Consider the following 25,708-nt stretch of genomic DNA (forward strand, 5'->3'; position numbering starts at 1 on the left):
CCAGTGTCCCCCCCCACACTCATTTACCATTAAAAGGTATCAGTGAGTTACTTTATTATTTAACAATTGCTACGTGGTGAGCAATGAAATGAAACCCTGTCTATGAACAAATGGCAGAGACGACTGAAGTTATTTATTTTTTTACAGCTGTGCCTGTGGCACATGGAAGTTCCCAGGCTGGGGGTTAGATTGGAGCTGCAACTGGGGCCTAGGTGACAGCCACGGCAATGCTGGATGCTTAACCAGCTAAGCAAGGCCAGGTGTCGAATCTGCATCCTAACGGACATAACAGGTTCCTAACTTTTTTTTTTTTTTAATTGTCTTTTTGTCTTTTTAGGGCCGCACCTGTGGCATACGGAGGTTCCAAGGCTAAGGGTCCAATCGGAGCTGTAGCCCCCGGCCTACACCATGGTCACAGCAATGCCAGATCCTTAACCCACTGAGCGAGGCCAGGGATCGAACCTGCAACCTCACGGTTCCTAGTCGGGGTTTGTTTCTGCTGCGCTGAGAATCCAGGTCTCTAACCCTTTTGAGCCACACTGTACTCCTAAGTTATTTTGAACTAACAAGTTGGCCTAAATTTTCAGATTTCTAGGACGTGAGAAGATGATGCATGTGGGTATAATCCTAAGCAAAGTTTTAGAGCCAAGCTTTCTTTGCTGGGCATAGTGTAACTTGTTTTCTATATACAGCTTTTGAACAACCAGGCTTAATTTGCATGGGTCCAGTTATATGCAGGCTTTTCAACACATATTTCGCTGGAGTATATGACCCATGGTTGAATCCATGGATGTGGAATCTGAGGGCTAAATTTTCAGCAATGTGGAGGATTGACACCCTTATTCCCAAAGTTGCTCAGGAGCCAATTGTTTTCCTTTTTTCTAGTCCTCTAGGGAAAGTTTGTAATACATCAAGTTCAGCCGTACTTTTCTCATTTAAATTTGTTCTGCTTAACCAAGTCTTCTGGCAGATAATGTCACAAGATAGAGAAAACAGTTTGAACAGATAAGTGGATGTGGCTAAACTAAGATTGATAGTAGATCTTTTCACAATCTTTCTTAAAAACAAATCTTGACATTTGTAAGAGGTTGTTAGTGACCCAATTTGGTGGTACTTGGTGTTCTGGTATTGAGAATACTGGTTATTAGTTGTGGTCATTTGCCAGATCAGGTTGATATCCTAAAATTAACTCGTTTTGGGTTCCGGTGTACCTAACCACATTAAGTGATAGGAAAATTGGAAGTAACTAGACATGGTGTGAGCTGTTTTGCAGGTGTTTGTATTCATTAATCTTTCACCTAAAGCTTGTTTGCCTACTGAGCGGTATGGTAAATGCCTATGTTTTAGTGGGATATTTTGAAATTTAAGAGTTCTATTTATTTTTCTTTAAAGTAGAGACCATTGATTTTGGCAGTAGCTTAACAGTATTCTGAATTTTGAAGGAGCATAATGTGAAAACTTCATATCTAATTAATTGGTTGGATCATTAGATTATTGAAACTGTTCTGTTGGTGTTTGTGCTGCTTTTTAGGCTTTTAAAGTTTTGTCTCTTGGGACTGTATTCTCCAAAATGTTTTCATTTCATTATGGCTGGAGCTTTGAATTTGTCTTAGCTAATTGGTTTTGCTTACTTGGTATGTTCTCTGGAGTTTTAATCCCAATAATGATGTCGAAAGGAAAGGAATGGGATGTGAAATTTTAAGGTTGAAAGGCTCTCTGAAGTTTACTACTCCTACAGTCCTCTGAGCATTTATTTCCCTTTGGATCACAGAACTTGGAATAGGATTTGGGTGTTGTTTTTAGGGTAAAAACCCATTTATTGACTAGTTCAGAAATTGCTTGTTTTATGCCTGTGGGGCACTGTTGTAGAGATGCAGGGGCAAAAGGGCAGTTTTTAGTTCCTGCCCTCATAGGGCTGTCATTGAGTAAGTCTTATTTTTAAAACAACTATCAAGTTCTAAGCTGGGGATAGGTGAGGCTTTTGGGGGTAAACTCTCACTTTGTTCTCCACGTAAGGCTTGATAATTCTGATGAAGACTCAGATACTACTGGTGGTGTTTCATCTTTCTGCTCTCTGTATAGTTTGCCATGTTGGTTTTCTGAATTGCCTTCTGATCAAAATCCAGGGTGCTAGACAACACTAGGCTGTGTTGGGGGGCACTCTTCCCCTTTGTGGGTGCCATTTCCCAGTGCTGTGGGAATGGTTTCTTCTGTTGAATCAGCTGCGGAGATCGTTTTCATTTTATCTGTGAAATTGTCAAGAGTCAAGGGTTAGAACAAAAGAGTAGTTTAAAAAGCTTATTCAGTCTGGGAGGTGAAAGGATACCAGTTTACTCCTAGGGTGTGCTACGTATACCTCTCCCATTTCTTTACCACCTCCTATAACTTAAACAGGAAAGATTTGTTTTCCCTTCGACATCCCTAATGGTAATACTAGTAGCAAAAAGTCTAATAAAGAGAGAGTACTGACTTCCTCATTCCATTTTCATAGTGCACACTATATGGCTGGGGAGTTAATAGAGGCAAAGGTTGACTATTACATTCTGGGAGCCGGAGGGGCAAGGAGGAAAGCACTTTAAGGGGAAAGTCTTAGAGGAGTTTCCATGCCCTTATCATCATGTTGGTTTTATCCCTTTTCCTGCCTGCATGGAGGTGTCAAGGAACTGTGAAGATAGGGTTCACCTTTCCCGTTCTCATCTCTAGAATGGTACAAGGGTCAGAAGCACAGATACTTCTGATGTTCTTTTATCCTGATTGCCACTGCTTGGGCCGAGACAATACATTAGCTCCAAAGAAGTAAGTTGTTTGCACTTAGTTTTGCCATAGGGGTCTTCCAGGGTACATTAATTTTTGAGAACCAAAGGTATCTAAGCAAGGTACATTTAGGGACCCTTTAATTAGAGTATGGTCTCTTGGCAGTTCAGGTCTTTCTGGGACTAAAACTGCAGGTGTGGACCTATATTTTTGTAAGATGATGGAGACCTCACTGGCAATAAATTTCTTGAGTTCTAGAGAAGTACCAGACTAGATCTTATTTCACAGCTTTTGTGGTTTTGAACCACAACAACAAAAACGGTTCTGAAGTATGGTTGTTTTTTGGTTTCTTTTTGGCTATGTGATCACCAAGATTACATCTTTTAATTGTAAATCTTAATTTGCTACTCTAAGATTACGAGTTCCATCAGGGTTAAGTTGCACCCTTCCTAGGGTGTATATCAGTCTCTAGGGTCTAAAAGAGGCCTTTGTGGTGGTCTCAAGTTCATGGGGAATGAGAGTCAGTTGAGGAAACTGAGTGGTTAAGGTGTATATATTGATATTTAGTTAGAAAATACTGAAATACAGAGTTATTGTTGTGGCTAGTGGTTAAAAAACCTGCCTAGCATTCATAAAGATGTGGGTTCCATCCCTGGTCTTGCTCAGTGGGTTAAGCAGTGTTGTGACCTATGGTGTGGGGCGTAGACTCAGCTCAGATCCAGCATTGATGTGGCTCTGGCGTGGGCCGGAGGCTAACAGCTCTTATTGAACCCCTAGCCTGGGCATTCCACATGCTGTGGATCCGGCCCTAAAAAGACAAAACAAAACAAAACTGAAATATGTTACCAAATGAGTTTCCTGGTTTTGAAAAAAAAAAAAGTTCACTTTGGGGCAGGGACTGTGGACTTTCCTGAGTTTGGATTATATTCAAGGTGAAAAAGGATAATGAATACCCTCATCACTACTGGACTATTAATATCTTAGCCATCAGCACTGCTAAGATATTAATAGTCCAGTAGTGATTAAGTTGTAGGTGAAATAAGCTTATATTTCAGGTCTGTTTACTGTGTAACCAGCATAGGAATCCTCTTTAAATTCTGGGTTGCTGGGCTGCATTGCTTTCACGTTTTCCCTCAGAGGGGTGCCAGTGGTGTTAGGGTTCTGACCTTTTCCATGCTTGAGAACCTCCTCTTGAAAGAGCACGGGAACTTCTGACTTGTTGTGATTAGGGGCTTTTCATACATGTTTCACAACTATGTAATGTTCAAGACAGTTCTGTCCTATTTCTTCATCATGAATCCTACATGGTCTCCCCAGTTAAAGCCAAAATCACCTCTGTTCCATACAGCAAACTCTAGAGTTGATTTCTCCCAACCAAAATAGAATGCAGTTGATGTAGTTAGCCTTGACTCTTTGAAATCCCTTCCTACTTGGGTGTACCCGGGTTCTTAGTGACTTTATGCATTACAGCCTTATCCAAAAGGTTCTTGCCAGAGATGTTTGCTGGCAGGATTATGTCCAAAGTGGGAGCAGAACTCAAAGGGGAACAACGATTCAGTATTCACCTTTGGAAAGCTTGGTTTTCTCATAGCACCGAAAGATGGCAATGAAGAGAAGCCCTTCTCCAAGCTGGAAAAGCATGTAGAGGAGAGGAAAGAAGAAGAGTGGTCCAATGACTTCAGGGGGGAAGGTCACGTTGAGGATGGTGGAGCAGAGTTGAACGTTTTGGCATCCAGTCTCCATGCAGACAGTGCGACTGCACCTTTGTCAAGACAAAGCAAAAAACCCTTATGCGTCAAAGGGTATGACAACCGAACACAAGAAGATGGAAGTGAACCACATGTGGAATGCACAGGTTTCAGGAAAAATCACGTTGACCCATCTTTTAAAACACCAATCCAGCGTGGAATTATCAAAATGTTTTGGAGAAACATCTGGCTGGAGGAATAAAAGGAAGGTGTGAGCCAGTATTCATTGGCGTATGTTGGGCTCACGTGTAGGACAGTTACAGTTTAAACATACAGTAGAAGATACCTAAATGGAAACTTGGTCCTGTGGTCAAGTTTCTGGATTGGACATCTTTAACTCCAAAACACTTAAAAAAACTTGATTCTATTATGTTTTTAGAACACATGCTCCTGTTTTTTTTTAACCATACCTGCAGCAAATGGAAATTGCCAGGCCAGGGATCCAATCTGAGCCATAGCTGTGGCAACCCTGGGTCTCTAACTCACTGTGTTGGGCCAGGGGTGGAGCCCGTGCTGCCTAAGAGACAACACTGGTCTCGAAATGTGGTATTACTCTGTATAGATGGAGTGATGTCCCCACACCATGCTCTCAAGCTGACTTGTTACCTAAAAATAACTGTGTTTGTGCTTTGGATTAGGTGACAGCAGAGGTCCACAACTACTTCAGCTGAGTGCCTCTTAGAGTTGCCACCCAGTGGTTGTATGTCAAGACTAAAATCTAGGCAGAAAAGGAGAGAAAGTGGGAAAAGAGGATTATCAGTGCCTGTCATGAAAACATGGAGACGGAGCTATCCCAGAGCCACAACCAGGGAGTTGAGCAGGAAGTGAAAGCTGGGCTCAGAAGGACGTTCTTTGCCATGAACTGTTGCTTTGGATGATTAGATGCCTCTGGTCTTAAGGTTCATGCTATGATTCATCCAGTACCTTCCCTCCTTGATATTTTTCTCAGTCCAAAGTTCTTTTGTTCAAAAGTTCTTTTGTTCAGTTGGTGCATTTGGACATAGTGCTTGCAAAATGCTTTCCGCAGATCACACATCTTAATCCTTTTCCTGAGAGAGTAGGAGGAGCCTGAGGCCTGTGGGACTGTGTGTCTGAAAAATCCGTACTTACCGAGCATTGAGGCGGAAAAGAGCAGAAAGAAGGTAGCCTAGCAGGAAGCCGGTGAAAGGCATAAGGGAGGAGGTGGCCACCAAGTGTGGCGTCATGACGAACAAGATGCTCTTGCCCACGTTGAGGACAGAGAGCACTGTGACAGCAATAGCGCACAAAATCAAGAGGATCGTTCCTCCCTGCAAACAAGGACAAGGAGGCAATTAGGGTGGTGGTGGTGGGGATAGGGAAGAGCAGAGGGCTGTGGAGGCACTGGTGGGTACTGGAGGTGGAAAACTTAAACTTGCTTGAAGTGGAAAGACATGAAAGACCTTTTATCTTGCAGCTTTTTAGATTTTTCTGTATCTGAAAATCTTACTGGAGGACGTAGATCTGGTTAACCCATTACTGAAGACAGCCATGCGCAGCTTCTGATCGCCATCTCCAGATAGCGGAGTTTTGTCTTAAATACTTCTGTTGTGGGTAGGAACTTCATTTTAGGATGAATTTGACTTCTAGAGATTGCCAAGAGTTATTAGAATCAAAGCTTTGTTAGTGCAGGTAAGGTGGGGAAAAAAAAAGGAGTTACTGTCGTGGCTCCAGGGTTAACGAATCTGACACAGGTTCAACCCCTGGCCTCCATCAGTGGGTTAAGGATCTGGTACTGTGTGAGCTATGGTGTAGATCGCAGATACGGCTCGGATCTGGTGTGGCTGTGGCAGTGGCATAACGGCTCAGATCCCACCCATAGCCTAGGTACCTCCATTTGCTGCGACTGCGGCCCTAAAAAGCAAAAAAAAAAAAAAAAAAAAAAAAAAGCTTTTAGGTCCTAGATGATGTATAAACTGAAGAGATGTGCTTACTTTCTTCAGTGACCTGCAAATTGGGTAATAAGTTCCCCCAAGTTTGGGTAATAAACAGCATCATCAGAAATAATGCAGATATACTCTGCCCCAGGTAAGTGCTGTGAAAACAGCTATCATTGGGAACAAGGGTATGTTTTCATTTGTTTTATTTTAAAACATTTTATCGTTGGATCTTACGGTTTAACATTTTCAATAGGCAGATTTATTGTGAAATAAATTGTCAGCATATAACAAGGATGTAAACTTTAAAAGTGTGTTTACAGGAGTTCCCGTTGTGGCTCAGTGGAAATGAATCTGACTAGGGTCCATGAAGACACAGGTTTGATCACTGCCCTCTCTCAGTGTGTTAAGGATCTGGCGTTGCCATGAGCTCTGGTGTAGGTCACAGACGCAGCTTGGGTCCTGTGTTGCTGTGGCTCTGGCATGGGCCGGCGGCTACAGCTCCAATTTGACCCCTAGCCTGGTAACCTCCATATGCCTAGGGTGTGGCCCTAAAAAGTCAGGTCAAAATACAAAAACAAAAAAAACCAGAGTATGTTTACATGTCTGTACATTTTAGAGGATGAGACTAAACTGATAAAATTCATGTATAAACTTTTCTCAAACTTACCATGTTTTGTAATAGTTACATACTTTGGTCCCATTTCCAGTTCAATCACGCATTTTACATTTCCTAGTACCATTTTTTAAAAATTGTATATATAACATAAAAGTTGGCATTTTAACCTTTTCTGTCTATAATTCAGTGGCATTAATTATATTCACAGTATGTCCTGGTAACATTTTAACATTTCTATTGATTGCTCTAAATTTAGCTGCACAGTTCTACATTTCAATGTCAATAAGTCCTGTTGCAACTGATAATAGTCATATGAAACATCACCTGTCCTGATAGTGGTCATCAATAACCACGTGCTTCACCTGATGTTCTGCTTAGTTTGCCCTTACATTTTGAGTTGACGTCCCCTTTTGGATGGCTGCCTTTGTGTTTGTCCTCTACCTAGTGACCAAGTTTTTGCCTCCCTCAAGAGAGTCTAATGGATAACACAGGGGGTACTGAGCTGCAGTGTTGTCCATGAATCCAGAAGCCCTATTTCTCTGTGTGGGCATTACTCAGCCCTTCACTCTTGCTCAGCTTTTGGGGCCAGAGTGGTTGTGAGCACTGGTGTGACCCAGGTGTGGAAGCTGGCTTATCTGGTCTCAAGACGTAAAACTCTGGGGACTCACTCAACCTCTTGAGTGAGGGTGAGAGCACAGGATCTGGTGTATAAGAACCACCAACTAAATTATAGCTGTTTTTATTACTCAAAGGGGAAGGAGAGGGATTTAACATCTCCCAAATCCCCATCACTCTCAGTCCTGCCACTTCTGGAAATCGTGTGTCCCCAACCACCTATTCAGAAAAGAGGCCTTCACTGGTTGCTTCTCCATAGCTCCCCATGGTTTCTACCACCTGCACTGCCTTGTCACTGCTGATAGAAGCTATGGTGAGTGTCCATTCGTGGGTAACCACTTCAGCTTGCCAGTGACCCAGGAGATAACCTGGTCTAACTTACCACATAGCTGGCCTACACTGGTTGGTGAATGACCCAACTAGTGAGATCCTCTTGTTTAGAAAGTTTGCAGTTACAGAGAGAGAAGCAGGAGTAGAAACCAGTGCTACAAAGTTTTGACACAGAGGCCTGGGAGCAGTGGAAGCCACAAGTTGGCAGAAGCTGAGACAAAGGAGAGTCAGGTTAGTTCATCAGTAGCAGTGGGTATGGGAAAAGCTTGGGTAGAGTGGTTGTCAGTGTCATGATGGGATCCTTATCAGAGTCGGGTTGGCTTATGGTAAGAATGGCTTCTGGACCATGTCATGCATAGGCAGGTTCACCAACCTAACCATGTAGGCTTGAATAATCCCCTGCCCGGGTAAGTTAAAGTATTACTTGAATTGCCTTAACAAATGGAGCATCCCTGAAATTGTCCCTTCGCATGTCTAAATGTCACCTCCCACTAGGGAATGCAACTGGTTGAGCAGGTATCTTCTGCCAAAGCCAGTTGTCAGAAGTTGGATAATTTTGAAAGTGTCTAGTAGGAGAGTTATGTGCAGGGGCTGGGACAATTTTCTTGTTTTCCAGCTTGTAAGTCACTTTGTTTTTTGGAGCAGGAAAATAAAGGATGAGTACAGTCCTCAAACATAAAAACAAGGAAACGGCAGCCTTTCCATCTTGACCACTTCCTTTTCTCTGCATCCTTACAGGAGACATTCCTGTAAGGAATACTTGATAAGCGGAGCTGTTGCCCTTCTGCTTATCTGACCTTGGAGGTTTGGCCAGCAGCAAAGTGGGGCCAAGGTACACCTGCATTTTGCAGATTACATTTTCTGTGATTGTTACTAGCCCCTTGTCTTTCTAGCCCAAGTATATCTCAGTCCTTTTTACGTCCTCTGGGGCCATTCGACTTTTTTTTTTTTTTTTTTTTTTTTTGCTATGAAATTAAGCAGTGGATGTGTAACACAATAGAAACAGGAGACATTCCCTGGGTCTACATCCTGAAGGCCTTTCTAGCTTTGTGATCTGAGGTGGTTTTTGCATCCTCAGAACATTTAGTAAAAATTGAAGTACAGTTGATTTACAATGTGCTAATTTCTGCTGTACAGCAAAGTGATTCAGTTATATATACATCCTTTAAAAATATCCTTTTCCATATGGATCATCACAAGATACTGAATATAGTCCCCTGTGCTAGACAGCAGGACCTTGATTTTCAGATTCCACGTATAAGTGATATCATATGGTATTTTCTTTCTCAGAAGAACGCTTTAGTTAAAAGTTTATTCTGAGGTAAGAAGACATGTTCTTACATCAATTACACTTGGAGTTTTAGTCTTTGGTTTCACCTATACAGTGGAGGAGGACAAAATTACATTAGTGATATCATGGGTCACTTCACATTTTTATGTTTTGTGTTTTTTTCCTTTATGCCTGTACACTACAAAGTATCTTGCGTAAGTGAAATGGTGGACCCAAACACACTTCCGGTTTTTTGTGATCATGATATTAGGACTATGCCAGGGCAAGAGCAGAAACTACCCTTGACAACAGTAGCGTGAAAATCAAAAGACCTTGGGAACCTGACTTGCAGCTGCTTTGTCCCAGGCCCAAAGCCTTGGGCTTCCACATAGCAGGCTCTATAGCCTGCCTCAAAGGCATGGCTCCAGGGACAAGGACGAAAACAGGCTCTCAGGAGATTAGGAGGCAGAGTTTTTTCTGAGCACCAGGGTGGAGCCTTAGACCCCAGGGGCCAGAGGGGAGACTGATGGGGACTGGGCTCTAAGGTCACAAGAATTGGCAGGGGGTTCACTCTGGGAATGTGATTTTTTTCCAAAGGCAAGGCAGTGGCATCATGTCCTCCCAGCACTCCCCCATGTCCTCTGGGCCAGCTCACTCCACCCTCCTCCCACCCCACTTCTGAAATACTTCCAAGTGTGCCTACTGCCTCTTCCCCTGGGCTTGTCCCTTCCAGTGTCACATCCAGTCAGTCGAGTTTGCCCTTGGTCTGCCTGTGAACCCCTCTGTTCAGGCATCTCCCTAGGCTTACCCAAATCTACCTTTTTTTTCATAATCCAGCTCAAGTCCAGCCCCTCCTCCCATCCCCCAAGGAAGGCTTGCTTGACCACCTTGCCCCCACTAACCTCACCCCGTTGGGTTCTGCCAATACTTGATGGTACACTGTGTTGGAGCTTGTTTCTCCTGTGTTATTTGATGTTCTGCAAATAAACTCTTTGAGGATAGTGAATCCACAGAGAGTGTAGCATAAAACTTAACATCTAGTAGTTAAATGATAAAAGTTTAATTTTAGTATTAAAATGATTATACATTATAGTTGTGTGCAGTGTTTTACTTTTTTTCCTCCTAATGCTTCAAAGCTACTCTCATGTACATTACAAACCCACGAATAGCAGACTTTTTTTTTTTTTTTAAACAAGGAAGGAAAACTGACACAGAAAAAACCCAAATGACATGCCTTATACCATTCATGGCCATGTTTTTGCTCCCTGCCCAGGCCCCCAGGTTCTTACCTTGATGACATAGCGCACATATTGTGGCCGTTTAGTGTTGAGGATGATGCCTATGGTGCAGGGAATGAGAATCAGGATCAGTGATATCACAATGCTGCCATAGGGCACCTTGTCCTTCAGGGTCCCATCATAGATGCCCCTGGAGTAAAGGTATAGGAGGAGGGGCATCATGCCCAGGGCAAGGAAGGTGGAGCAGGTGGTCATCATGATGCTGGGCAGGAGACAGGAAGAGTGTAGAGAGAGAGAGCTCATTAGTACAGGCACACCTCGTTTGATTATGCTTTGCAGATGGTGTTTCGTTTGTTTGGTTTTTAACAAAGTGAAGTTTTAGCAGCTATGCATTAAGCAAGTCTGTAGGTGCTATTTCTCCAAATGTATTTGCTTACTTCATGTCTCTCACATTTTGGTGAGGCTCACCGTATTTCAGGCTCTTACACTATTAGAGTGATTTTTTGATATTACTGTTGTAATTGTTTTGGGGGCACTGTGAATCTCATCTGTGTTAAGGCAGTGAACATAAAGGATAAATGTGTGTGTTCTGACTATTCCACTCACTGACTGTTCCCCCTTCTCTTTCTCCTTGGGCCTCCCTACTCCTGAGACACAATAATATTGAAAGTAGGCCAATTACTAACCCACAATGGCCTGTAAGTGTTCAAGTGAAAGGAAGAATTGCATGTCTATTACTTCAAGTCAAAATCTAGAAATGATTGGAGTCCTCTTGTGGCTTAGTGGGTTAAGAATCTGGCATTGTCACTGTAGTGGTTCAGGTGCTGCTGTGATGTGGGTTTGATTCCTGGCCCAGAAACTTCCATATGCTGCGGGTGTGGCAAACAAAGCTAAAAATGATTAATCTCAGTGAGGGAAGCATGTGGAAAGCCCAGATAGGCTGAAAGCTAGGACTCTTGCACCAGTTAGCCAAGTCATAAATGCAAAGGAGAAGTTCTTGAAGGACATTAAAAGTGCTACTCTAGTGAACACAAGTATGATAAGAAAGCAAAGCAGCCTTAATGCTGATGTGGAGAAAATTTCAATGGTCTGGAAAGATCAAACCAGACATGACACTCCCTTAAGCCAAAGCCTAATCCAGACCAAGGCCCTAACTCTTGAATTCTGTGAAGGCTGAGAGAGATGAGGAAGCTGCGGAAGAAAAGTTTGAAGCTAGCAGAGGTTGATTCATGAGGCTTAAGGAAAGAAGTTATCTCCGTATCACGAGAGTGCAAAGTGAAGCAGCAAGTTATCCAGAAGACCTAGCTAAGATCATCAGTGAAGGTGGCCACACTAAACAACAGATTCTCAATGTGGATAAAGAAGATTGGAAGAAGATGCCATCCAGGCCTTTCGTAGCTAGAGAAAAGTCAGTGCTTGGCTTCAAATCTTCAAAGGACAGGCTGACTCTCTCCTTAGGGGCTAACGCACCTGGTGACTTTAAGCTGAAGCCCATGCTTATTCCAAAAATCCTAGGGCCCCTAAGAATTATGCTGTATCTACTCTGTGCTATATAAATGGAGCAACAAAGCCTGGGTGATGGCACATCTGTTTAAAATATGGTTTACTAGACAACTTACAGAATGGGAGAAAATAGTTTCAAATGATGCAACTGACAAGGGCTTAATCTCTAGAATATATAAGCAACTTATACAACTCAACAGCAAAAAAGCCAATCAATCAATGGAAAAATGGGCGAAAGAACTGAATAGACATTTCTCCAAAGAAGATATACAGATGGCCAACAAACACATGAAAAAATGCTCAACATCGCTGATTATAAGAGAAATGCAAATCAAAACTACCATGAGATACCACCTCACACCAGTCAGAATGGCCCTCATTAATAAATCCACAAATAACAAGTGCTGGAGGGGGTGTGGAGAAAAGGGAACCCTCCTGCACTGTTGGTGGGAATGTAAACTGGTACAGCCACTATGGAGAACAGTTTGGAGATACCTTAGAAATCTATACATAGAACTTCCATATGACCCTGCAATCCCACTCTTGGGCATCTATTCAGACAAAGCTCTACTTAAAAGAGACACATGCACCCGCATGTTCATTGCAGCACTATTCACAATAGCCAGGACATGGAAACAATCCAAATGTCCATCGACAGATGATTGGATTCGGAAGAAGTGGTATATATACACAATGGAATACTACTCAGCCATAAAAAAGGATGACATAATGCCATTTGCAGCAACATGGATGGAACTAGAGAATCTCATCCTGAGTGAAATGAGCCAGAAAGACAAAGGCAAATACCATATGATATCCCTTATAACTGGAATCTAATATCCAGCACAAATGAACATCTCCTCAGAAAAGAAAATCATGGACTTGGAGAAGAGACTTGTGGTTGCCTGATGGGACGGGGAAGGAGTGGGAGGGATTGGGAGCTTGGGCTTATCAGATACAACTTGGAATAGATTTACAAGGAGATCCTGCTGAATAGCATTGAGAACTATGTCTAGATACTCATGTTGCAACAGAAGAAAGGGTGGGGGAAAAAACTATAATTGTAATGTATACATGTAAGGATAACCTGACCCCCTTGCTGTACAGTGGGAAAATTAAAAATAAATAAATAAATAAAAATAAAATATGGTTTACTGAACACTTTTAAGTTCACTGTTGAGACCTACTGCTCAGGAAAAAAGATGCTTTTCAAAATGTTACTGCCTGTTGAAAATGCACCTGGTCACTCAAGACCTCCAGTGGAGATGTACAAAGAGATTCATGTATCATGTCTGCCAACACAACATCCATTTTGCAGCCCATGAATCAAGAAGTGATTTTGACTTTCAAGTCTTATTATTTAAGAAATACTCTTTGTAAGGCTATAGCTGCCATAGATAGTGATTCCTCTGATGGATCTGAGCAGAGTCCATTGAAAACCTGGAAAGGATTCACTATTCTAGATGCCTTTAAGAACATTCATGATTCAGAAAGAGGTCAAAATATCAACATTAACAGGAGTTTGAAAGTAGTTGATTCCAGTGCTCATGGATGACTTTGAGCAGTTCAAGTCTTAAGTGGAGGAAGTAACTGCAGATGTGGTGGAAAAAGAGCAAGAGAACTAGAAGTGAAGCCTGAAGCTGTGACTGAGGGGCTGCAATCTCATGATAAAACTTGAATGGACGAGGAGCTGCTTCTTAAGAATGAGCAAAGAAAGTGGTTTCTTTTGATGGAATCTACTCCTGGTGAAGATGCTGAGAAGATTGTTGAAATGACAGCAAAGCATTTAAAAATATTACATGAACTTAGCTGATAAGGCAGTAGCAGGGTTTGAGAGGGCTGACTCCAACTTTGAAAGAAGTTCTACTGTGAGTAAAACGCTATCAAACAGCAAAATCATTCCTGAAAGGAAGAGTCAATCAAACTTTATTGTCCTATTTTTTTATTTTTATTTTTCAAATTTATTTATTTTGGCCTTTTTTGTCTTTTAGGGCTGCACCTGTGGCATATGGAGGTTCCCAGGCTAGTGGTCGAATCGGAACTGCAGCCTCTGGCCTACACCACAGCTCATGGCAGTGCTGGATCCTTAACCCACTGAGAGAGGCCAGGGATCGAACCGGCATCCTCATGGACCCTAGTCGGGTTCACTAACCACTGAGCCACAACGGGAACTCCCTATTGTCCTATTTTTTTAAAATTGCCACATTTACCCCAAACTTCAGCAACCATCACCTTAATCAGTCAGGAGCTATCACCATCAAGGCAAAACCGGCAAAAACTTGGTGAAGACTCAGATGGTGAACAATAAAGTATTCTTAAAGTATATAACTTGTTTTTTAGACACAATACTATTGCACACTTCATAGGCTATAATATAGTTTTAAACATAAAATTTTTCCCCCTACCATGCTCATGACATGCAGAAGATCTGGGGCCGGGGATCAAACCTTTGCCACAGCAGTGATCTGAGCCACAGCCGTGACAATGCCAGATCCTTAACCTTCTGAGCCATCAGGGAAGTTCCTAAATGTAACTTTTGTATACACTGGGAAACTGAAAGATTCATGTGACTCGCTTTGTATGATATTCTCCTTTATTGCAGTGGTCTGGAACTGAACCTGCAATATCTCCAAGGTGTCCCTGTACAGACAGTGTTGTGGAGTGCCTGCTGTGTGCCAGGCATTGTGCTGAGAACCTTACACACATTGCTGTACTTCCTCCCAGGCTTAGGAGGTAAGCATACTGTCTTTTTGCTGATGAGGAAGCTGGGGACTCGAAGAGTTGAGACTTGTCCAGGATCACACAGGTAGGAAGGCTGAGGCAGGATTTGAACCCAGGCCAGTCCAACTGCTTCAGTCCCTGTGTGCTTCACTGTGGAAGGAGCCAGTCTGCTCTCCTCTGTAATAGTACTCTTTTTGCTCTCTATTCTTGCCATGTGCACAGCCCATTTTGAAGAAAGCTGTGTGATTCCATCACTCTAACTACAGCCTGTTGGATCATAGACTAACACCTGACCTGCAGTTGCCAAGTGCCTGCCTTAGAGCTTAGGGGATGACTGTGCAGAGTGGCTATAAGATAACAAGGATTAACTACATCAAGGGTGTAGTCTCTCTTGGGGAGTTCGAATGTATAGATAGTAATAGAACACTTGGGGAGTTCTGGTCGTGGCTCAGTGGTTAGTGAACCCGACTAGGGTCCACGAGGATGCCGGTTCGATCCCTGGCCTCATTCAGTGGGTTAAGGATCTGGCATTGCTGTGAGCTGTGGTGTAGGTTGCAGACATGGCTTGGACCCTGAGTTGCTGTGGCTCTGGCTTAGGCTGGTGGCTACAGCTCCAATTTGACCCCTAGCCTGGGAAATCCATATGCCGCAGGTGTGGCCCTAAAAAAAAAAAAAAAAAAAAAAAAGAACACTTGGTCTTTGAGTGGGTAGTAATGGGAGGGATGATCAGGCAAAGGGCAAAAGACACACAATGAAAAATCAGTAAAAAAAAAAAAAAAAAGGAGGCCATGATGAGGAGGACTATAAACAAACAAACAAACACCCAGAACAGCAAAGCAGTAAAAACAGAATAATTGAAGAACCACAGTGGTGGAATAGTAGAGAAGGCAGCAGTAGTTACCCATTGTTGAGTAAGTGACAAGGTAGTTTGGTCATCAGACCTGATTCCTGTCTTGAATAATATTCTAGTGCCCAACACCAATATTCTCATGTTCTTTACTTTCTTGTTTATTCTTAACATTATTTAAGATAAATTGAGTATGAGTCTTAAATCCTGATTACTAGTACATCCTCCCAGCTTTAATTTGTATCCTAACTATCCTGTTACCATCTCCATTTGGAATTTCATACATGTTGCTCCAGGACCCTGAATAGGGAGAGGCCATCTAGAAAGACCAACTGAGAGAAGAAGCTGATAGGTAACACTCTTGGATCTGTAGACATTCAATATATATATCGAATGACTTGTTATGTATGTTCTGGCTTCCATTCTAATGGGAAGGTTGGGGGTGAGGGCTTGACAAGACTCCAGGAAAACCACACCCAGAGTGTGTCCTTCCTCCCCACAGCTCTGTTCACTGTCAGTACTTTTTCATTGTTTCCATGGAGGTCAAATAGGACAGAAATGAACGTCAACTACATGCTAGTCCAGAGAGTCTGGGGAAGAGCCATCAAGAACAGTAATAGGGGAGTTTCCGTCGTGGTGCAGTGGTTAACGAATCCGACTAGGAACCATGAGGTTGCGGGTTCGGTCCCGGCCTTGCTCAGTGGGTTAAGGATCCGGCGTTGCCTTGAGCTGTGGTGTAGGTTGCAGACGAGACTCAGATCCCGAGTTGCTGTGGCTCTGGTGTAGGACAGTGGCTACGGCTCCGATTCGACCCCTAGCCTGGGAACCTCCATATGCCACGAGAGCAGCCCAAGAAATGGCAAAAAGACCAAAAAAAAAAAAAAAAAAAAAAAAAGAACAGTAATAGGATGAGGTATCACAAGGAATAAGAAGCTGCCATAGGTACAGAGAGGCCCTCGAAGGGTACTGTGGACTGAATAATGGGGAAACTTACCCTCTAAGGACACCTAAAACACTTAAGAACATCCTTAAAAAAAAGGAGGGCACTCTCTAGGGACTAGAAACAAAGAATGCCAGGCAGTTAGTGGGTGAGCTTGTGCTGCAGTTCACCCACTAACTACTTAGCATTCTTCAAATCTGCTAGTAAAACTACAATACAAATGATAGGTAAGTCTTACTGAGGATGTGGAGAAACTGAAATCCTCAATTATTGAGGGGCATGTAAAATGGTGCAGCCACTCTGGAAAAGTTTGGCAGTTCTAAAAAAAAGTTAAACTGTTATCATAGGTCCCAGAAATTCTGCTCTTACGTATGTACTCATGAGAAATGAAAGCATGTATTTACACAAATACTTGTGTACAAGTGTTCATAGCAGCATTATTTAAGATAAAAAGTGGAAAACAAAATAGCAGCTGATGTGGATAAGCAAAATGTAATGTATTCATATAATTGAATATTCTTCAGCCATAAAAAGCAATAAAATACTGCTATATACTATCACATGGATGAACCTTGAGAACATTATGGTAAATTAAAGAAACAGAAAAGGTTAGATATTATATGATTCTATTTACATGAAATCTATAGAGACAGAAAGTAGATTAGTGGTTTCTGGAGGCTGGAGTGAGAGAATAATGGAGAGTGATTGCTAATGGGTAAACGGTTTCTTTTGGGGATGATTAAAATGTTCTGGAATTAGATAATAGTGATACCCTTGTACAATTTTGTGAATATATTGTAAACTACTGAAATACACTTTAAAAGGGTGAATTTTCTGGTATATGAATTATATCAAAAAATTAAAAAAAAAAAATCTAGGGAGGAGCTCCCATCATGGCACAGCAGAAACAAATCCGGCTAGGAACCATGAGGTTGTGGGTTTGATCCCTGACTTCGCTCAATGGGTTAAGGATCTGGCGTTGCTGTGAGCTGTGGCATAGGTCACAGATGCAGCTCAGATCCTACATTGCTATGGCTGTGGTGTAGGCCAACAGCTGTAGCTCTGATTTGATCCCTGGCCTGGGAACCTCCATATCCATATGCCACAGATGCAGCCTTAAAAAGCAAAAAAACAAAAAAACAAAAACAAAAAACAAAAAACAAAAAACAAAACAAAAAAAACCTCCCCAAAAACAAAAAACTAGAGAGCAGCTAAATTAATTCTTAGAGGAAAATTTATAGCCCTAAGTGTTTATGTAGGGAAAGAAGAAAAAGCAGCAGGCGACAGGGCTCGTTATTGATTTCTTCTTAGGAGAAAAGCCACACATATCTTTTGTGCTTGTTTTGATGTCCTTGAGCAGAGAAGTCATGCTTACTTTGGCTTGACATGTCGGGCACTTTGGAATTTGCTCTGGGACTTGGTGTGCCTTGTGCCCTGGGGTGTGTGGGAGCCATGCTCTCAGACCTCCTGATACCTTGTCCACTTGGGCAAGTGCTGGGTCCTGGTCCTAACTTGCTGGTATCTGTGACTGTCATGGTCCTCAGTTATCCTGAAGGACAGGGATGGGAGGAGACTGTTCCAGACTCTAGCTCCCAGATGGGAACCTGTTCCCTAGTAACATTGTGGTCCTGGGTGCCTCGCAGGGGGCCAGGGGCCAGGAGGAAAGGAGCGCATTTTTTTTTTTAAATGGCCACACCTGCGGCACATGGAAGTTTACAGACTAGGGGTTGAATCATAGCTGTGGCTGCCGGTCTATGCCACAGCCACAGCCATGCCAGATCTGAGCCACACTTGCAACCTATGCCACAGCTCACAGCAACGCCAGATCCTTAACCTACTAAGTGAAGCCAGAGATGGAACCCACATCCTCGGGGACACTCTGTCGGCTTTTTAACCTGCCGAGCCACAACAGGAGCTCCATGTTTGGCTTTTTATTTATCCTTTCTGCTTAAGTTCTCAGAGCACTACCTACAGCCAGCCTGCTTCAGGGCTTCTGGATGCCCTGTTTGAGAGACAGGTTTTGAGGTTCTGTCAATAGAGCCATTGGGCGCAGAGGCTGAGGGAGCCGGGACGGGACCTGTCAGAGTCCGTGGTGAAGCAGGAAACTTCTGGGAACCTGAGCGGCTTCTGTCTCATCCTGCTTAGTCTTCCTGTGTCAAGGTAGCTCTGGCCTCTGCTGTGGGTTGAGTGGGGTGAAGAGGAACAGGTGAACTTGAGAAGCAGTGAGGTGGTTGTCAAAGCAGCTGGGTTCCCTCCTGCTCTCTCTCCTCTGTCCCCGATGAGGACACGTTCTCTTGCCTATGGGTCACGTATGTGTGTAACGGCATCCTTGAGAAAGGGGCTGCTGTGCCTGGCTGCCCAGCCTCCTGGAATGTGCCTGCCCCCCTGCGAGGCGGGGGGGGGGCTCCCCCAGACTCACTCCAGCTGTGAGGCAGAATGACGGGAAGAGAGACTGGCTCCAGACACAGCTTTCCCACAAATTTGGGGAAGCCTCTGGCAAGTCTCTGGACTTCAGCTTCCTCACGTGTCAAGTGGAATGGGTGCCTTGACATTCCTTTCTTCCCTAGGTGGGAAATAGTGTAGTGCTGTGCTTAAAGGCAGGTCTCAAACTGGGAGCCTCTCTGCGACATCTGGTCCTCTGACATGTACTGTTTGGCTTGCATAGTGTTTAAAAACGTTGAGGTGCCAATATTTACAAATTTGAAGATTTCACCTAAAGAGGGAGATTGTTTCTCCTCCTGGAAAGCAGGAGGCTGTGCAGCCAGTGAGTCCCTGCTCCCCTAACACCCATGGTGGAACAGATGGCATCTCCCTGTGTTGGGGGCCATGCCTCCCAGGCTAGCAGCCAGCCTCCAGCCACTTAGTTCATCTATGTTTGCACCCGACCCTGAAGATATTTGAGTAATAGCACAGGCTTGGAGCCCCCAGACCTTGGACCAATGTATTAACCCCTCGAAGGCTCAGTTTCCTTATCTCTAGAATGGGCTCTTAACAGTACCTCATCACAGGAAGCTGTATGAGGATCTCAGGGAAGCTGTAGGAGGATCTCAGGTAAAGTGACTGGCCCAGTGCCTGGCTGTCATGTATTATCAGCATCATCATTATTATACTACATGCAACGTGTTGGCCCAGATGAAAAACTCTGTTTGGAATTTGAAGTCTGGCAGCATGTGATGGCGGAGGATGAGAGTCCCTCTCTGCCAGTGGGGTCTGAGGCCTGATTTAATGTGCACAGAGGTTGGTCCGTGGGAAGGGGCTTGATGGCAGAAGGTGGCCGTCCTAGCAGAGCACTATCTCTTGAGGGCCCTAGGTGGAAGGGACAGTTCCCAGGTGCCCAGACCAGGAGGCTGAGAAGAAAAGCAGGAAGGTCACATTCCTGAGTCACTGGAGGCTCTGCTGGTAGAGGCCTGGAGTCTCAGGAATGCAGGTATTTCTTGGAGAGACCTCAGAGCCACAAAGCCCTGAGTACCCCTACCTTGACCTGCAACCTACATCAGAATTAAGATATAGTCCAGGTTTCTCTGTCCAGGAAGCAGAGACTATGATGGGCCTTGTCTGCAGGCCAGGTCAAGGCCAAGGGCTTGCTTTGCAGCACGAAGGACTTGGGTTAGATACAGGGAAGAACTTCCTTATAGTGAGGTGGAGAACACTGGATATGTTCCCAGGGGAGACTGTACAAGCCAAGCTCTGTCTCTACCTCTCTCCCCACTGACCACCTCAGTGAGGATTGAATCTATGTGAAGTTCAGAGTCTAGAGCTTCTCTAATGGCAGGTCCAGGTAATCTCCCAATGATCACTATCAATTTTTTTTCATTTAAAAATCAGCCCCAGCCTCACTTAGCATCCCCAGGAGAGGTGATTCTTTACTTGGATGGCTTCCTTAGTGAAGTTCAGCCAGGGACAGAGTCCTGGCAGAGAATGTGTGGGTTCACTGCCCGACTGGACATGGAATAGCATCTCCACAGAGGACTGGACCAGAAGAGACCGGCTTGAGACAGAGGCTTAGATAAAAGCAGGGGCTTTTATGCTTGTGAGTTTCCTTCAGCCAGCATAGCTGCTGTGGCAGTTGGAGCAGGTCTGAAATGGCTCCTCCCCGGGAGGCATTCCAGACCAGAGCCCCACCAGTTTGGAAGGTCAATCAATTGTCCCCTGCAGGAGTGAGAACTTGCTGATTTCTGCTGTAATGATCTGATTGCCGGGCTGCTGCTGTTTCCCTCCTCCACTTCAGCTGAAGTGAGGCCCATCATGACCTGGGACCCTGACCTGGCGCTGGGAAACTCTGGGATCAACCTGGCTGTGTCTTTGCATGGAAGTGTTCCTGCATCTGATGGGCAGATGGGGGGAGTTAAGAGAAGACAGCCCATGTGCCTGGAGAGTTGGAAGATCTTTGGAAATTCCTGCCTGCCCTGCAGGAACTGAAGGTGTCTGTTGGTTCTAAGCCGTCCTGATCAAGCTCTGGAAGCAGTCTACACTCTCTTTCACATCTCTGGCCTTGACTTGCCCACCATGGCAGGAGAACATTCTCCAGAGGTCCCTTTGGTTTAAATCAGTATAACATGCCTTCAAGATAATCCTTGAGCCCCACGTGAGACAAATCTGGGGGTAGGGGGCTCTCCGGGATGACCCTGGACCTGCGGGGTAGCTTTGGCTTGGCACTTAAACTAAGATGTACCCCAGCTGCTGCCCTCAGCCCTGCATAAGCTCTTGACCACAGATGCCCGTCACCCCCTGCCCTAGCGCCTGCCCAGCCCTGACTCACTCCCGTTCCTGGTTTTAGCCCAGCTCTTGGCCTGATTGTCATCTCCCATGCAGCTGCTGCCCCTAGGTTGTTCCCTTCTCACCCCCAGTCCTACCTGAGGTTCATGTCCCCCTTCATGGCCAGAGCGAAGATGTTGGAGAGGTTCCCCCCAGGTGAGCAGCCACAGATCAGGATGGCCAGCGCCTCGACATTGTTCAGTCGGAAGAGCTTGCCCAGTGCAAAGGCAGTGAGGGGCATGATGCCGTACTGCGCCACCAGGGCGATGGCCAGTCCCTTAGGTTTCCGAAAGTGCGCCCTGATCCTGCCGAACTCCATGGTGCAGCCCAGGGAGAGCATGATGATGAGCAGCATGAACACCAGGATGACGCTCAGAGCCAGGTCTGTGGGCCGTTTGCCGAAGTTGTGCGGGAGGGTGAAGTTGATGGGAGCGGACTCGTTGAGGGCCTCCATCCTCCTCTGTGGTCGCGGTGGAGGGAAGGCCGAGGACCCAGTACACCCCTTGCTCACCTGCTGACTGCTGGTCCTTGCTGGGTGCCTTCCTCAGGCACCTCCCCGGGGCAGGGAGCTTCAGGCCAAAATGTAAATCTGAGCAAATAGAAGGATGATGCAACTGGCTGTGCTTTCTCTGGCTTTGGCCCCAAAGAGGAGAGAGCACAGAACCGTATCTGTTGGTCTTTCCCTGCCTCTCCTGAACTCCTTGGCTGCTGCTGCCTTCCTGGGTGCCCCCACACCGCTCCCTCACCTCTTGGCTGCTTCTGGGAGGACAGGGTTTATATCCCTGCTCTGCCCCCCCGTTGGGCACGCCCACAGGCATTCTGTTCTGGGGACCAATCCACGTTCAGCCCGTCTCATTCCCTGCTCAGTCCCTGAGGCCTCAGTTTCTCATTCAGAGGAAGGTGCAGTCCCCATGCCCAGATGGTTACTGCTATCTGCCCCCACACCTATGGGAGTGACAAGGGTTGAGTTTTATCTCTCCTTCCTGGATATACCAGGAGGGTGTGGGACAAAGTAGGGGCAGGTGGAAGAAATGTCTGTGACCCCTCTCCTGGAAGATGAGAGGTGCCTGTATCCTCCTCATCCGAGCTGGGGAACCCTCTTACGATCCCCAAACTTGGACCTCTCTGGTCCCGGGTGAGAAGCACGGTCCTCAGCGGACGTACCTCTGAGGAAAGAGCCTGCTGCCCAGTCTCTTCCACTAGCAGCCCAAGGAGCCCCACTGCCTGGGAAACTTGCTGAGAAGGAAGCAGGAATGCACAGGCTTTTCTTGCACATTTCCTGATGGCTCTGCTTTTGCACTGAGCCTGTCTGGGAGCAGCAGCAGTGGACAGGGGCAGGTACCTGACTCCGTGAGGCATCCTGGACCTCCTCCCAGCCCTTCAGACCAGGCACAAGGGAGCAGCTGTCAGAAGAATCGCCTCTAGGCTGGGCTGGAACCTGGGAAGACTGAGTGGGGTCTCACAGTTTCAGATTTGCTGAAATAGGAGACTAGGCATTTTTTCTGGGGGGCTCCAGAGGGCAGGACAGGGACCAGGGTGTGAGCTGGTCTGTGGGGGGCTGGGGGCAGGGGCAGATTTTGGCTTAGTCAGAAACCACCCCTAAAAATAAGCTCTCCGACAATGGCCCCAAGGGCCTTTGGAATCCTGCTAGGTAAGGGTTGGAGACAGGATCCACACATTGAGAATTGTGTTGAGAAGGCTGCACTCTGGCGTCTTGCAGGTCACAGGGCTGTGTACCATGGCCCTCTGTAACATGATCCTGAAGCTCCCTTTCCTTCTGAGGGCCCCCTATATTAAGATTGCCTGATGATGACCTGATCTCAAGGGGAGGGCAGGCAGAGCTGGGGATACTAGATGCTGATGGGGGTGTGTGGAGCTTGGGCTGTGTGTGCCAGGAGGGGCAGGGGCCAGCTTCCCAAAGGCTGCTTTCTCTCCCTAAAACTGGTCAGAAGAGGCCCCCCTAACAGAGTTGCTAGGGGAGAATTATTGATCCTCACCTGGGCGCCAAGAACTGTGGGAGTATTAAAAAATTACATAATCAATGTCCCTGCCTTCAGAGAACTTGTCCATACGATGGTTCACAATGCAAAGCAAAATGTACTTGTGGGTAAGGTCTAGGCAGGGCTGCCATATACAGTTGTGCAGGCTGTGAACTGCACAACGCTCGGGACACCACTTATGCAGACATCCTGTGCAACCAGTTTTTACACATCTGCCTTCTGCCCAAGGGGGTGAGGTGTAATCAATCAGTATCTGTTAAAAGAGCAGGGCCTTGGAATGTATCTATTAATCAGATTGTGCACATAGAGGGAGCAGAGCTTCCATTCACACACCCGCAAACTGGATACGAAGCAATTTAATCTCTGCCGACTCTCCCTCCTTGTCCCTTCTCAGAAACCCAAAGTTCTTCCTCCTACCGTGGATTTTTTTTTTTTTCCTTTGGGGAAACACATCTTCTCCTGCCGGCCTTGTTTCCCTCCCCATCTTCTCTCATCCATTCTGTTTGTTCCCAGCAGTGTACCTTTGCAGAGAATGGAAAAAATCTCTTCTAGGAAGCTGACAACCTTCACCCTTTCCCCATGTCTCTGCTGCAACTACTCTAATGCCGAACAATTTGGAAGGAGGAGCTTTTGTGTTCTACCTGTGACAGCTGACAGCTATTGAGTACATACTGTGTGACAGACACAGTGATTTACATTTCTTTCTTCTTTGTTTGTCTTTTTGGGCTGCGCCTGCAGCATGTGGAGGTTCCCAGGCTAGGGGTTGCATTGGAGCTGCAGCTGCTGGCCAACACCACAGCCAGAGCCATGCTGTTTCCAAGCCGTGTCTGCGACCTACACCACAGCTCCCAGCAGTGTTGGATCCTTAACCCACTGAGCAAGGCCAGGGATTGAACCTTCGGCCTCATGGTTGCTAGTCAGATTTGTTACTGCTGAGTCACGATGGGAACTTCTACATTTCTTATTTAGTCTTCACAATAGCCTCATGAAGTAGGTACTATTGCTATCCTTATTTTATAGATTAAGAAAGTAAGGCCCAGAGAAGTTAAGCAACCTTCCCAATTTGCACAGCTCTTTAGTGGTGGAGTTGGTATTCATACCCAAGCCTGAGAGTCTGGGCATTGATACCCAGCCTGGCTCTGTGCCCCTAATTCTGATGCTGTGTTGCTTTGCTGTCTTCCTCGTTCTGCCTCATCCTACCTCTGTACTTACTCTGCTTTTTGAGACCTGGAAACTTTGACCAGAATAGCCCTTGTGATTACATGTTTTTTCCCAAATTGGACTGGACTGTTTTTTTCACAAGCTGAATACATCAAGCAACACAATGCCCAAACAATTTAATAGGTGTAGTGGTGGCTGAGGGAATTTATTTAAGGAGCTCTGTAGCTTCAGCTTTAGCAAAGCTGAGCTGTTTTCCTATATTCTGAAGTGGCATAAAAATCAATCAGCCATTGTCCTCAACCCCCAAATTCTACTTGTAGAAAATGATCCTACAGAAGCATTTGTTTGAGAGTGAGAAGGTTATACGCCAAAGGATTTTCACTGCTGTGTTGCTTATAACAATGAAATGTTGAAAACAACCTTACTGTCTCTTAATAGATGATTGGTTATGGTGCCTTTAAAAGAACTTAGCCATCTAAAAATTATGCTGGTGACTTATGCGGTGAAAGTGGCTATAGAGGGAGTTCCCACTGTGGCTCAGTGAAAAAGAATCCAACTAGTACCCATGAGGTTGTGGGTTCCATCCCTGGCCTTGTTCAGTGGGTTAAGGATCCCGTGTTGCTGTGAGCTCTGGTGTAGGTCACAGATGTGGCTTGGATCTGGCATTGCTGTGGCTGTGGTGTAGGCCGGTGGCTGCAGCTCTGATTCGACCCTTAGCCTGGGAACTTCCATATGCCGCGAGTGCAGCAGGAAAGTTGCTGTAGAAATCAGCATTTCCTTCTCTTTTTTGGGAAATCATTAAAAAAAACACTAAGAAAAGTGGAGGGAAGAATTCACAGACAGTATTTTTTGGTGAAACTAATGGACAGATATAATTTGCAGACTGTAAAATATGCGAGAAGGCTGCCAAAGTGCATGATATGAGGCAGAAATCCCTCCAAAGAAAGAGAAGGCAGAGGGATGAATCATGACCTACAGGAGGGCTCAGGGGGTTGGCCTGAAGCAGCTCGAGAAATATCTATGCCTCCTAAAGGTGGAGGATGCAGCCTCAAGCTGCTATGGGATTGCAGTGAGCAAGCCTGACAGCAGAGGCCATTGAGACCCCAAACGTCTAGGTTCACACAACCAGCGGAAGAGGGTATTTTTTGTTTGTTTGTTTTTCTTATTAGGGTCACAACTGCAGCATATGGGAGTTCCCGGGCTAGGAGTTGAATTGGAGCTGCAGCTGCCAGCCTATACCTCAGTCAAAGCAACATGGGTTTCAAGCCACATCTGTGACTTATACCACAGCTCATGGCAATGTTGGAACCTT

General features: G+C 45.2%; 1 protein-coding gene across 1 annotated transcript; it reads right to left on the minus strand.

Annotated features, from left to right (window-relative positions):
- Positions 38 to 21,990, minus strand: SLC10A1 (solute carrier family 10 member 1). Its single transcript, XM_001927695.5, has 5 exons — positions 21,334 to 21,990; positions 10,521 to 10,731; positions 5,613 to 5,791; positions 4,320 to 4,516; positions 38 to 2,246 (listed from the first exon to the last, which is right to left on the minus strand). Exons 1-5 carry the CDS (start codon positions 21,687 to 21,689, stop codon positions 2,131 to 2,133), a joined length of 1,059 nt encoding a protein of 352 aa, XP_001927730.1. The 5' UTR covers positions 21,690 to 21,990; the 3' UTR covers positions 38 to 2,130.

The sequence above is a fragment of the Sus scrofa genome, chromosome 7 (assembly GCF_000003025.6).
Source record: "Sus scrofa isolate TJ Tabasco breed Duroc chromosome 7, Sscrofa11.1, whole genome shotgun sequence".
Taxonomy (NCBI): domain Eukaryota; kingdom Metazoa; phylum Chordata; class Mammalia; order Artiodactyla; family Suidae; genus Sus; species Sus scrofa.